The 13146-nt window shown below is 41.8% G+C and overlaps 1 protein-coding gene across 1 annotated transcript in view; it reads right to left on the bottom strand.

Moving 5' to 3' along the window:
• Positions 1-27: 27 nt before the first annotated feature.
• Positions 28-13146, bottom strand: part of dnah1 (dynein, axonemal, heavy chain 1) — a 32686-nt gene continuing 19567 nt past the window's right edge. The window contains exons 57-79 of the mRNA XM_069712936.1: positions 12690-12857; positions 12379-12570; positions 12085-12216; positions 11823-11948; positions 11506-11625; positions 11214-11363; positions 10960-11120; positions 10154-10379; positions 9799-9994; positions 9501-9652; positions 9209-9405; positions 8950-9094; positions 8530-8688; positions 6929-7060; positions 4949-5119; positions 4590-4769; positions 4165-4341; positions 3273-3443; positions 2990-3120; positions 1930-2074; positions 1340-1546; positions 875-1109; positions 28-444 (exon numbers count right to left, since the gene is read on the bottom strand). Coding sequence (XP_069569037.1) covers positions 323-444; positions 875-1109; positions 1340-1546; positions 1930-2074; positions 2990-3120; positions 3273-3443; positions 4165-4341; positions 4590-4769; positions 4949-5119; positions 6929-7060; positions 8530-8688; positions 8950-9094; positions 9209-9405; positions 9501-9652; positions 9799-9994; positions 10154-10379; positions 10960-11120; positions 11214-11363; positions 11506-11625; positions 11823-11948; positions 12085-12216; positions 12379-12570; positions 12690-12857 — 3795 coding nt within the window. The 3' untranslated portion in view covers positions 28-322. The remainder of the gene's footprint in view (positions 445-874; positions 1110-1339; positions 1547-1929; positions 2075-2989; positions 3121-3272; positions 3444-4164; positions 4342-4589; positions 4770-4948; positions 5120-6928; positions 7061-8529; positions 8689-8949; positions 9095-9208; positions 9406-9500; positions 9653-9798; positions 9995-10153; positions 10380-10959; positions 11121-11213; positions 11364-11505; positions 11626-11822; positions 11949-12084; positions 12217-12378; positions 12571-12689; positions 12858-13146) is intronic.

Consider the following 13146-nt stretch of genomic DNA (forward strand, 5'->3'; position numbering starts at 1 on the left):
ACCCGCCTTAAAGGAGCAGGACGGATATTCGGCTCAGTATTTAGTGAGCACTGACGTAAACACAAGAGGACCTGCTGAGAATTTATTTTTCAACTGTGCAGAAAATAAGTGAAGGGAAGACTTAAACTCCTGTGAGCTGTTTGTGAAAGCAATATATCTTAGATGACAATATTAATAACAAATACAGTTTAGAACACAGACAGGTTGTTTCAGCAACTAAAAAAGTGTGTGTGTGTGTGTGTGTGTGTGTGTGTGTGTGTGTGTGTGTGTGTGTGTGTGTGTGTGTGTGTGTGTGTGTGTGTGTGTGTGTGTGTGTGTGTGTTCAGTAGTCCAGTGCACAGATGAGGGCAACTCCCCGTTTAATCCAGTGTCTCTGGCTCTGATCTGTAGGCAGCTCCACAGCGATCACGTAGTTGGTAGAGTGGCCCGTTGTAGACAGAGTCCCTACGAAAATACACAGAGCAGTTCATTGACAAGTAGAAAAGGATTTGTAAGGATTTAAAAGGATCCATACACTCAGTTAAGTGTTTCTGAGCAGTTTAACGTGCCAGCACAAGGTGTTGGCATCATGCTGTGGGTGGAAAATACATAGCTGCACTTTCAGGCACTTCGTGAAACACGACACTAACTGCAGGCTATTTCTGGTGAGTAATGAAATAACCAAAAGAGAGACAACACATACACTTGGGCGAGCACCCCAACACAACACTTAGTGACAGAGTTCAGAAACTGAGCAACAGTTTCAGAGATGGGGTCAATCCAGATAATTCCTTTACATAGATTTCCAGAAGACATCATAACAGCTAAGCACTAACTAATTTATTTGCTGTAATACAGATTAATTCTGTCACTCTCCAGGATGTTATGTACTGACCAGCTCGTGTGAGCGTCTTGTAGACTGGGCAGACGTAGATCCCAGAGGTTGGAGGTTTGCGGTTAAATTTGGGAACCAGCCAGATGACGCCCATTTGTGTGTAAAGCTCCTTGGGCCTGGACTCTCCAAGCTGACCTGCCTTGTTATCCCAGCAAGCCCCCTCCAGGAATAGACCATGGATGTAGCACCCTGTGTCTGGTATTTCTCTTATCTCTGACACTGACTTCACTAGTACCTGAGGGAGAGGGCATTACAAAAGAGATGGGGAAGAAAGAGAGTCAGTAGAAATAATTAAAACCTAATGTTTCAAAGGGATTCTAAAAGGAACAAAAGACAGCTGCTGTTTATATTCAGACAGACATGAATCAGATTTCTAAAAGTGTAATAATACCTGAAGAATATGAATTAATATAATTTGAGCTCGTGAGGCATTGATAGTTGCAGTGACACAGCTTACTGTCTGACCTCATAGTCAAATCCAATTGTGTCGATAGAGATGCCGGAGCGACGGGCATAATTCTGAAGGGTTCCAGTGAGAAAAGCCTGCGGGAAAAAGAAGCCGCTAATCCAGAAGACAGGTGGAAGGCCATTAGAGATCCATCCCTGCAAGAAATTGATCCTCTGAAGCAGGTCCGACACCCATGAGGCAAGAGGCTTTAGAGACGGGTAGGCCTGGAGAAAAAGAGCAAAGAGGTGTGTTTGTTGTATGTTCTTTGTATTCTAAGAGAGCAGAGCATTATTAGAGCAGGACAGGAATGTCTCCAAAAGGTCATTTAATGTCACATACAAAACCGAGTCTCATCAGTCCATAATTCAGCTGTTCAGCATTTCTTGGTTATAAAAAAAATAATAATTAGGTCATTGTTTAAAATGGTAACTTTCTGTTTTGAAATTAAAATCAAAAGATAATGCATTAACATGTGCTTTGCCCTGACTATTTTAACTATTAATATAATAGTAAGTTGTGTGCAATATGCTATGTAACTTAATGCTCTACAGAGGTTGAGACGTGCCACCTGTCAAACAAACGTAAAATAACTGTTGTGTTTTCTTGCCTTTGCTTTCCACATATCAGGCACCATGTTGTTGAACAGGCTGTGGGCCATAAGTTCCAGCTTTGATGACATCACCACCAAACCCTTCAGAGCTTTTACAATATCGCTGAGACTCTGCGAGATGATCACCAGCAACTTGTTATATCTGAAGGAAATGTATATAACATTTATCAATTTTTTCTGTTAGTGCGAAAACAATACAGTAAATCTCTTCATAGTTGCTGCTGGCACATACACAAACCAAACAGAGAAGCAAACACCTTGACAATGACTGTCTGTTTCATTTCTTTTTATCTTTCTTGTGTAGAAAAAAAAAACACATAAACATTATATGAAGAAAAAAAAAGTTTATTACCCCATTACAAAAAAAGGGAACGTAAGATATTTTTAAGAGACTGACAGGAATGTTGACTCAACAAATATTACGTCCGATCCTAAGATTTCGGGCTTCCAACTAGACTCTGAACAAGTTACAAGTTGTGTCAGCTCACAGCTCAGACACAAGCAAACGAAGAAGCTGCTACAGTATGATTTTAAAGCCATATCATTATGGTAACTGGGTGTGACATTTTGAAACCTGTCATTTCTGATGCTGGTCTCAAATACAGATGTAACATCAGTGATTACCTGTTTATTACTTTTTTACAAAAAAGGTGGAATTATATTTTATTTGAATTGGGCAGAATTACCAATCTATTCAGGCTTCTAGGCCTGAGTGCATATGGTGATATAAATATTGTTAAATATGTTTTTATAGCAGTTTGCTTCTCTGATCTCAAATAAAACTGCAGATATTTGTCGACTTGCTAGACGAGACTATAATTCAAGTAATTCAGATAAACTACAATTTAAGGTAAAAGTTTCAGGCTAGTTGAAGTTGCCGCATATGTATAAATGGAAGTCATTCCACCTGATTGTAGTAAATATGTTTTCACAGTTAATGGTGTCTTTCAAGCCCTGATTGTGTGATTACATCCGCAGTTTGGAATGACGTGTAATTATTTCAAGCAGACCTTGGATGTGGTTTGTCGTGTTGTCTTAAGGTACAGCCTAATGTTACCTGATGACCTCCTGGATGAGCACTGTGTTCATGGACTCCTCATACAGGACCGGGTACTTTTCAGCTACTTCTACAACATTAAAAGGCTGAGGGATCTTTTCAACGATGCCCGTCACTACCTCCTCCACTATCTATAGTACAGGAAGAGGCAGATTACAGACAGCACATTACATGTCCTGCACCTCTCAAATTGCAGAGGTTTAATTAGCATACATACAAAAATATGTAGTATTAATAAAGACAAGAGAAGAGCAAAGGAATTTAAATTTATCTATATCAGTACCTCCTCGTGAGTTTTTCCCCCCGCAGATGCAGCTCGAGGCTGGAGACAAACCACAGCTCCCAAAAGGGCAAAAGTCTCATTCTGGGCAAAGATGATGTTAGCGTTGTCTTGGAGACCAAAGATCTCAGGTGCATCATTGATGGGCAGACCACGGATGTATGCCAAATAACCCTAGGGTAAGAGTTGCCATGACAACAGGTCACTGAGGTAGTCAGTAGTTCAAAATTCGACAGTGTCAGATTTTATAGTATGTTGATTAGACTGCATGTGGCTTGGGTTTAAATTACAAGTTTTTAGACCCAGAACCTGCACGTCCTGACTCAGCATGCACAATGTCTGTACCTGTATAACTGCAGACGTAAATACTTACACTTCTTACACGTCCTTGTTTGTGATAGGTATCAAAAACAGAGAAAACACTCTTTGGTGTTATGAACTTCTTGAAGAACAAACACACACAAAGGGGAACTCTAAGTACTGTCAGATAGCATCTTAAAAAATGTCATCAATACACCAGGTCCAAGATTGCAGTAAGTCTCAAGATTCATTGTTTTAACTGCCCTGATATCTGGCAACATTTTTGCAATCTATGAAGATTTCTATTTGAAAAAAATGTGGATGATGAATGCGTCAGTGTTGTTGTGTCTAAGAGGATTGTTCTTTTAACCTTTGTTTTTGTGATTTGACCATTTAATGCAAAGAATACATTTTGCACATTACTGTTTCTGCTTTTTAAAATGTCCTCATTTTAGTTAATATACATATGTAACTCCTATCACAGACTTTTTTGCTTCCCCAACAAAGACAATACACAGCTTTGTATACCAGCTGACACAGACACAGGTCAAGCCTAACGCACACAGTATATTAAATGCTCCTGTGTTTATCTAACCTTGATGTCCAGATTTGTGTCTATTTGTCGATAGACTCCAGACGAGGAGTAGACATGATCATCAATAAGAACAGCAGGGCAGTAGATGTCCTCCAACACACTGAGCAGACAGCGTCTGTCCCAGTCGTCTGTCACACGGCCACCATAATTAATCTCCCCTGCAGTGTATTTTAGAACCTGGACAGGTGGAGGACAAAAGGGGGAGACAGACAAATGAACATGCACAACACTCACATATCAACACACATATTATCTGTCTTAGACCAAAACTGCTTTGCTTCTACTAAAGGTCTTGTGTCTCTGCTTATAGCTGATACATCAACTATCCATAGTGATCAGAAACAATAGCCGTAAGGTATTCACAATGGACGTTACAAGTTGTCATAACAGGTGGTTAAATACAGACAGAAGCCTTCACTCCACACCTTATATGGGACGTCCTGGTACTCATCCAGGAACATTTTGAGTTGGCTGATGCAGATGTTCAGATCACCATCAGTGAACTCATAGGGAATGTTGAAGCCTAAAGGGCCAAACTTCCTCCGCTCCAAAGCAATTCCATGGAACATACAGAGAGACAGGAGCAAAGATTTGAAGTGTGCTTTCTAGAGAAGAAAAAAAAAAAAAGGTAGGAGATAGTACACTATTAATGGCACACTTTAACACTTTAAAACATAGATTGATGAAAAGATGCACATTTCTAAATAGAAAATTAAGTGAAAAAGGGGTTATCATGAGGAGCAGAGTAGAACTCATTGGAAGGGTAACTGAAAGAGATGAAGACCTTGGTGGAAGAAGAGATAAAATCATCGGTGAGCTTCAGGTAGGTTTTCTGTAGGTTGGCCTTGATGCCCCTCGGAGGCTCAATGGTCATCTTGGAACTATTTTGGAGAACAGACACAGGGAACTTGCTGCAGGGAAGACTTGTGAGCCACAGGCGGAAGTCTTTGTGAACCTGTGGAGGAGGAGGAAAATGAACAGTGAAGAAAGCACTTAACACTTGAAAAGTGACTGGACAGCTCTGTGGTCGTGTTGTTAGGGCCCGAGCACCGATGGTGTGAAAGCTCTATTGTTATCCAAGGAATTATTTTTCTTTTCGGTCCTTGTTCTTAACAATGAATTCAAAAACTCATGAAACACATCTTTCCCGGCGAAAAATTTCGTATTCTAGTGGAGTCGCAAGTGGGTGTGGCCAAATGGCTCGGTAGCGCCCCCTAAAGAGATGCCCCGGCGGCTACATTTACCTACATGCACGAAATTCGGTGAACATATGTATCACACCTAGAGGTACAAAAAAGTTACATTGCACCATTACGTCAACTCAACAGGAAGTCTGCCATTTTGAATTTAGTCGCCATTTTTGGCGATTCGCACATGTTGTACTTTGTCGAATTCTTCCTAGAGATTTTGTCGGACCAACTTGAAATTGAGTCAGTTCACTCTTAACATGTTTGGGATGAAAAGTTATCAAAATAATTTGTTTTCGTCGATGGGTGTGCCTGTGGCGTGGTGGCCATTTTGAGCGTCTCGCCATGAAACTACAAGTTGAATTAAATCTTACGTACATGGACCGACCTCCAAACGTTACATGTATGATAACAGTCCATAACATCTGATATGTGTTTTGAAAGTGGGCGTGGTCAAATGGCTCGCATAAACTGCAGCCCCGGTATCCAATTTCACCTACATGCACCAAAATGTTTGGATGTGTATCACATCAAGATGTACAAAAAAGTCTCTTGGCAGTATGACCGCAACTAAACAGGAAGTCCGCCATTTTCAATTTAGTCGCCATTTTTGGTGAATCGCACCTGTTATATTTTAACGAACTCCTCCTACAGACTTTGACGTACCGACCTGAAGTTTTGTCTTTCCTATCTTAGCACCTGGGAGATGAAAAGTTATCAAAAGAATTTGTTTTTGTCCAAAGCTGTGCCCGTGGCATGGTGGCCATTTTGAGCATTTCGCCATGAAACTACAAGTTGTTGTAACTTTTATGTACATATTCCAATCTTCCTCAAACGTTACATGACTGATAAAAGTCCGGCCCTGAATACACCTGTATGGTAATATTAGCTCATAGTCATAGCGGCCCCTGCTGGCAACTGGAAATGAAATATGCCATACTTTCACATGCTTCGTTGAGCTGGTTGATCACATGAACCTAAAGTCAGGTCAGAATAGCCTTCAGACATTGATGATGATATATTGAGAGTTTCTTGCGACTTTGTCGAAGGGCATCACCGTGGTGATGCGGCAAAGTGTGATGCTTGGCCGTGACACAGGAAGTTGATGTTTAAGGTCAAAGGATGCTTGAAACCTCATGAAACGTTGCACATACATCTGGCATGGAGAAATGATACATCTGAAGTGTGTTTTGCGAGTGGGCGTAGCCAAATGGCTTGCTAGCGCCCCCTAAACTGCAGCCCCAGCACTTAGTTGTATCACACCGAGATGTACAAAAAAGTCTCTTGGCATCATTAATTTTTTTTTCGTCTATCGGTGTGCCTGTGGCGTTGTGGCCATTTTGAGTGTCTCGTCATGAAATTACAGGTGACTGTAACTTTTATGTACATATTCCGATCTTCTTCAAACATTACATCTCTGATAACAGTGCCGCCCCGACCCGCCGGCTACCCAACGTGCACCGTGCGAGGGCCCACATATCACTGCTTGCAGTTTTAATGTGTTATTTGTTTCTGTAGTGTTGTTTGTATCTGAAGTTGGTGTGTATCCATGCTGTTTTGTATATTCATATGTTTACCTCAACCGGGTTGATGTTTTCAATGAGTCTCTCTAGGTTAGGCATCCAGCTGGGTGCCAGGTGACAGTTCTGGAAAAAGACCCACAGACCTCTTTCCATGGCTACATGCGTCATAGCCTCAGCGGTGGAGCCCTGAATCACACGAACAACGACAGAGGAAAAGACAGATATGAAACAACAAGAACTGTGCCAAAAACACTAGGTTTGAGGTTTTGGATCCTGATTGGATCCTTATTTAAGAAGTGAGTGGCACAGAAAATCTCCCCCCCAGCATATTGAGTCTCTCAGAAGGGAACCTACAGTTCAACTCAGACATAATCTGAGGACCTGGTGATCCAAAAGTCCAGCATGAGCCAAGATTCTAACTCCCATAATTGCAGGTATGATAAACACAAGCAAAAACCTACTAAACAGTCACAGGGGTGTTGCTGGGAGAATGTTGCCAGCAAGGTTTAAGGTTTGCTGACTCATAAACCCGTATTTATCCTAAAACTTGCAAATAAGGAAGTTGTTTGCGCGATGGCACTTAGGTCCTCCAATGCGCTCGCTCAGCGCAATGATAACTCACAAGTTTCTCAACCACAACACCCGGATATGACTCCCTGCTGCTTCTCTCTGTTCCCCAATAATTTTTCACAAACTTTGATGTGCGCTCACTGCTTAAGTTTCAGGCGTGTAAAACATCACCGACGCATTTGGATTACTGCTCACAAAAAGTGTAGAACTCAAGAAGTGATGATGATCAAGCGATGAAATCTGAACCAGTTACTCATTAGGGTTATGGCTTTCTGCTGCTCTGTGCACATCACGGTGCTGTGCGCCATGACGTGCACGAGCAGCAGTTGGTAATTATTCATCCACCCTCGTATCTGTGGGGAATAATAGAATACGATGCCATGCATATGCCTGATTAATGTTCTGCAACATGGAGTTTTATCTGATGTGATGTGTGGTCATGTTCACTAATGAATACAGCGTGCCAAAAGCAATACAAGTTTTAGTCTTTTTGGTGACAGAATTTCTGTTATTGATTGGTCCGAGTGGCTATGGTTAACTCCGGCTAATATTAACTCCGTTAACTACATCCAGCTTTAATATTTGCTTTCGGTACATCTATCGGTGGTAAATGAGTGGCATACCACTAGGGATCGGTACATAGCAGTGATATACCGCTGAAGTGATTGTTATACTGATGCAACAGCCGCTTTCCCATCTCAGTGCTGCTGCCTGAAATCCTCCGGAAACGGAACTAAAGTTGACGGCCCAGCTGATGGCGCTATTTCTGTAATTTTTGGGCTGCAAGTTGCACCTCAGGATTACTCCTTAATGTTGTAGTTTTTTTTCTGTTTGTATTTGCACTTTGCAATTCAGGACTGCTTGTTTTTGTTGTTGCGCTTCCTTTTTCTTTTTGTGTTTTGCACCTCAGTGCCACCGTACATTGGGCCTGAAATAAAGAGAACAGTGGTGCCATGATGTCCATTCTTCACAAGACAAATGAGACTGATCTGGTTTAGTGAGAAAATTATTTTTAACAGCTTTACCGCCGAGTCAGAGAGTGCAGAAAGGGAGTGAGAATTCCCAGACTTCCCCCTGGCACTGACCTGGCCTTGGCCTAGAGAGATGGCACTCATTTTCATGGAGAACTGCATGACATCAGCAAACTTGTAGAGGTCGGCAGCAGGGTCGGTGCCAGGGGACAAGACAAAGATCAGGGGAGTCGAGGGGGACGACTCCGGAAAGACCAGAGACAGGTCTGATGTCTGTAGGAAGAGTGAGAGAGAAACAAACCACAAATGTCGTTGTCGTATATTGTAAGGAAAGAAACAAAACTTATTCTCAGCTGTAGTTAAAATAGCTGCTTCTGCAATGCAACCATCAGTCACTGATTGTTGCAAACCCTGCCAGAATATAAAAAAACATTTGTACCATGTTAATATTAAGACACTTTTAAGCCACTGTTAAACACAGAAATTTTGGTTTTAACATGAAAAGGACGGCAATAGGGAGGGGAGGGACTTTACCTGAGGTTCTATAAAACATTGTCCCAGGTGAGCTGACACAAAGTCCTGCAGTCCTTGAATGAGGCAGTCAGTCCTCAGACAGCGCAGGAGCAAGAGCTTCTGTAATGAGTCCAACCTGGTGTCCCACTCTCCTGGGAGAGGCTCCCTATAGGCAAACATATGCACACAAACACAGCTTGTAAGATATTGACAGCTTCTGCAAAGTACAAATGATGGATAGAAATGTTCATGTGTCAAAATAGTATTTGTCTTCTCATGCCTGTGAGGCTGGTTGCTGTCCAAAATTCTCTTGAAGCCCTCCAGATGTTCAGTGAAGCTCTCGGCCATTTTGCTGAAGTTGTCCAGAGTGCTGAGGCCTAAAATGTCCTGCCAGGTGCGTTCCGACATCCAGCCTACTCCTGGGTTGGTCAGCTCCAGGACGGGCATTCCTCCAGATAGCAGGTAGCGCCACTCAGCCTGCCACAGAGAGACAAGCAGATCCACTTGGATTAGATAGACATCTGTGTTTTATGGGTTCCTTCAGAGGATGAAAGATCTGCCTATTTGCTCACCATGTCAATTTTGTTCTCATTCATCATGATGCGAGCACACAGAAGAAAGGCAAACATGAGTTTGTGTTTCTCAAACAAGCTGCGGCATACGTTGCTGTACAGGCTGAAGGTGAAAAATTCATTGATGTTGGTGATTCTCTGCTCCACTGTGTCTGTGATAAATGAGGAGGAAATAAGGGATCATAAAAAAGCTGGTTTTAATGAAAACAGCATACATCATAAACCAGTCCTTGTAATTTTTTTCCATGTCCATACACATAATTCTGTGTATAATCTTGCAACAAGGCTCGCTTTCTACCTCCTCTCTTAGAGTTGGCAATGCCAGCCAAGAAGATGCCAAGGAACCACTCCAAGGAGTACTGGTACATTGGGTCAACATTGGACAGGTCTGATACACAGAAGAAAAGGATCTGTGCACGCACAGCCACTGGCACATACTCCAGACGGATGGCATCAATGTCCTGCTCTGTCTTTTCTGCCGCCATCACTTTAGCCTGCCAGTAAAAACAGAAAATACAGCAGAAAATTCCGCACTGATAGCTTTTAAGTTCAATGATATGTCACCAAAGTGTCGTACAAGGTTTTAGAGGGAGTTGTACATGAGAAAAAGCATTTCCAAGATCTGTAGAGATAAAACTCTCCTGGTGTCTGACCTTAATCTCTTCGGCCTTGATCTTAGACGCCTCCAACACTTGAATGAGCTCCTCATTGTCAACAGGGTTTCCCTCTGTGGAGCTGAGACGGAACAGAATCTCATCCTCAATGTCTTTCAGCTCCTGTTTCATCTTGGCATTGCTGATGATTAGCTGGTTCTTTTCCTCCTCCAAGTAAGGATGCTCCTCAGCCACCACATGGCCCAACAGCTGGTCTTCTAGACCACTGAATACACACAGTCACACAAACACAGACAGCGACATGACTGAGGCATAATGGGTCAAATTCACACCAGACACTCATTCTAAAAGATTGTTGGTTTTCTGTCCGGATCACAAAGACAGCCAGTTTTGTTTTTTTTACTTTTCTAACATTTAGAATTTAACAACAATTACGAAACAGATAAGATGGAAGATATGATATATGATTTTATAAACCTACCAAATACATGAACTTGCATTATCAGTGCTGTCAAATGATACTGTTGCATGTTTTGCAGATAACATTTCATGATAATACCTTTTGTGTATTCCAGGTCGAGTCCCAAGTTAAACAATCAACAGCTTAAAAAAACATTATTTATACTAAAAGAAAATAGGTCACTAGTTTTCTTCAAACTCTGATCTTACTCCACACTTTCATCGTTGATAACATAGATGAGGAGAAACAGTAACACTGGCAGACATTGCTTTATCATATTTTGTCAATCTTGTCAATGATGGAGTTGAATAAACTGTGATCATTCCAGATTGAAATGATGACAACCTGCAAAACAATCAAGTTTAATCTGTTTGAAATGTGTTACCTGGGTGAAAGGGTGAAGTTAATGAGTGTGACTTTGGTAGCAACCTCTGGAGAGTAGTGTGGGTTAGGCAGCTTGGTGGTGATGTACATCTTGAAGCTTTCTTGGTAATAGATGACTGAGTCGCCCAGCTTGAGAAATGTGCTGCCTTGATCCTTAAATGTCTAAGAGCAATAAACGAGTTAAGCAGACCAGTGTGTGGCTGATATTTGTATACCACTGGGATTTGTTTTTGTAACAGATGTGTGTGTAATCACCTGTTGCAACAAGATAGGTTCTAGAGCAGGATCTAGCTCCTCTCCTATGTTCTCCAATAGGCATGGTCTACCAAAGGAAATAGCATTCTCGAGACTGCGGAGGAGGTCCCGGTCACTAAGCTTCATAACCTTCAATCGATTGTCCCGCTCCTGGGTTACAACAGGAAGTAATTGAGAAATTATGGATGAGAAATGAATCAGAATTCAGGATTAAGCATGTGCACAAGATAACTCAGCAGTGCCACCCTCTGCAGTTATGACAAGATAAGCACACAGAAAGAAATGACCTCACCATGTTTTTGATCCATGTGTTGGCTTGTCCCTGAGGATCAATGAACAGTGCCCAGCGCAGAGTGTACTGGGCTATCACACCGTTTTCCATCGAAAGGTTATCCTTAGGCAAACCTGATATCTATACGCATAGAAAAAAAAAAGGTATGCTGATAGAAAAGGCAAAACATAATTTAAGTATGATAGCATGTAGAAAAAACTAAGTCGGATTTTTAATAAAACTATAAGCAAACACAGTTAGACAGTTATTTTTTCAATTGTTAAAATCTGTCCTAATCAGCTTTAATCCTGATGGGCAGCTAATAGCTTGCCTCTGACCTGCCAGGAGCGGATCTTGACAGGATCTCCTAGGGTGTTGATCAGGTTTGGTTCGTTGGTGTGTGGAACACTCAGTTCTTTGAAACAATGCAGCCACTCTTCTGCCATGGCTGCCCGGTATTCTCCCTGACCACAAAAACAATGTGCAAATTATGCAGCAGTACTTATTACAAATATAAAGATAGGAACAAATTTAGCTATGCATTAGATTATGTGTAGCGTAACTTTTTCATATGAACTCACTGAGTTGTGACAAACTTACAGTGAAGGGTCCCAAGTATGCAATGTATCCTGCAGACAGAAGCACGTCACCGGTTACATTATTGACCATGTAATCCAGATGTTGTACTGTTTCCTTCCAACGCACTTTTTCATCTGCCAGTCCACCTATGAGCTGGAGAGCAATGCATCATGATGTTATTTTCAACTACTCCTGTTATCTGTATATTTTTTCGAGCTACTGTTCTGGTCTGTTTGGGTGTAGCTGTAATGTTCAATTTTCCTCTGGCAGGAACAATTAAGTTTTGTCTGATCTAATCTTAGTCCTCCTTCTGACCTTGTCTGCTCGGACGAGGCGAGCCTCACATAGTTGATACTTGTTGTCCAGCTCATCCTTCTTGGCCAGACAGCCCTGATACTTGGCCTGCAAAGTAGCAATGCCGCTCTCAACTGCTGCAAGCTTTTCTTTGGCATCATCCAGGATGCGCTGGGTCTCTGCTAGTTCCTCCTGGGCCTCCTGAAGAGCTTGCTGCACAAACATTTACATTGTTAATGTTTTCATGACTCTTATTTTGAAAGGATGTAAGTGCAGCTGTGTCCTGCTTGAATAACTGAGACAATGGATCTAATATGGATTTTAATTTTTACCTGTTTGGGTTCCACATTCTTGGCCACAAAGTAATATGTATACATGGCTTGCACCCATTGGCAAATGGACGTACAGGCTTCGGAAACCTTGGCAATGGAGGCAGGCTGGAACTCTGTATTATCTATGTAGGGTTGGATGAGAGTGATGACGCTATCTGGGATGTTGTCCTGCATTATTGGTGACAGAAAAAGCAGCTTGTAAGACATTTCACAGGTTCCAAACACAAAATGTCCAAATTAGCACCAAACACCAAAACTCAGAGAATGTCATAGTTTAAAGTCAAATCTGAAACAATACTAAATGGGGAGGCTGTAGCTCAGTTGGTAGAGTGGGTTGCATACTAATCAGAACGTCAGTGGTTCAATCCCAGCTCCTCCTGTCCACATGCCTAGGTGACCCTGAGCAACACATTGAACCCTAAAATTGCTCCCAATGGTGTACCATCAGTTTGTTGTA

Source organism: Brachyistius frenatus, unplaced genomic scaffold (assembly GCF_029030835.1).
Source record: "Brachyistius frenatus isolate BFR_SWC_R1_liver_20210118 unplaced genomic scaffold, ASM2903083v1 Contig_4, whole genome shotgun sequence".
Taxonomy (NCBI): Eukaryota; Metazoa; Chordata; class Actinopteri; family Embiotocidae; genus Brachyistius; species Brachyistius frenatus.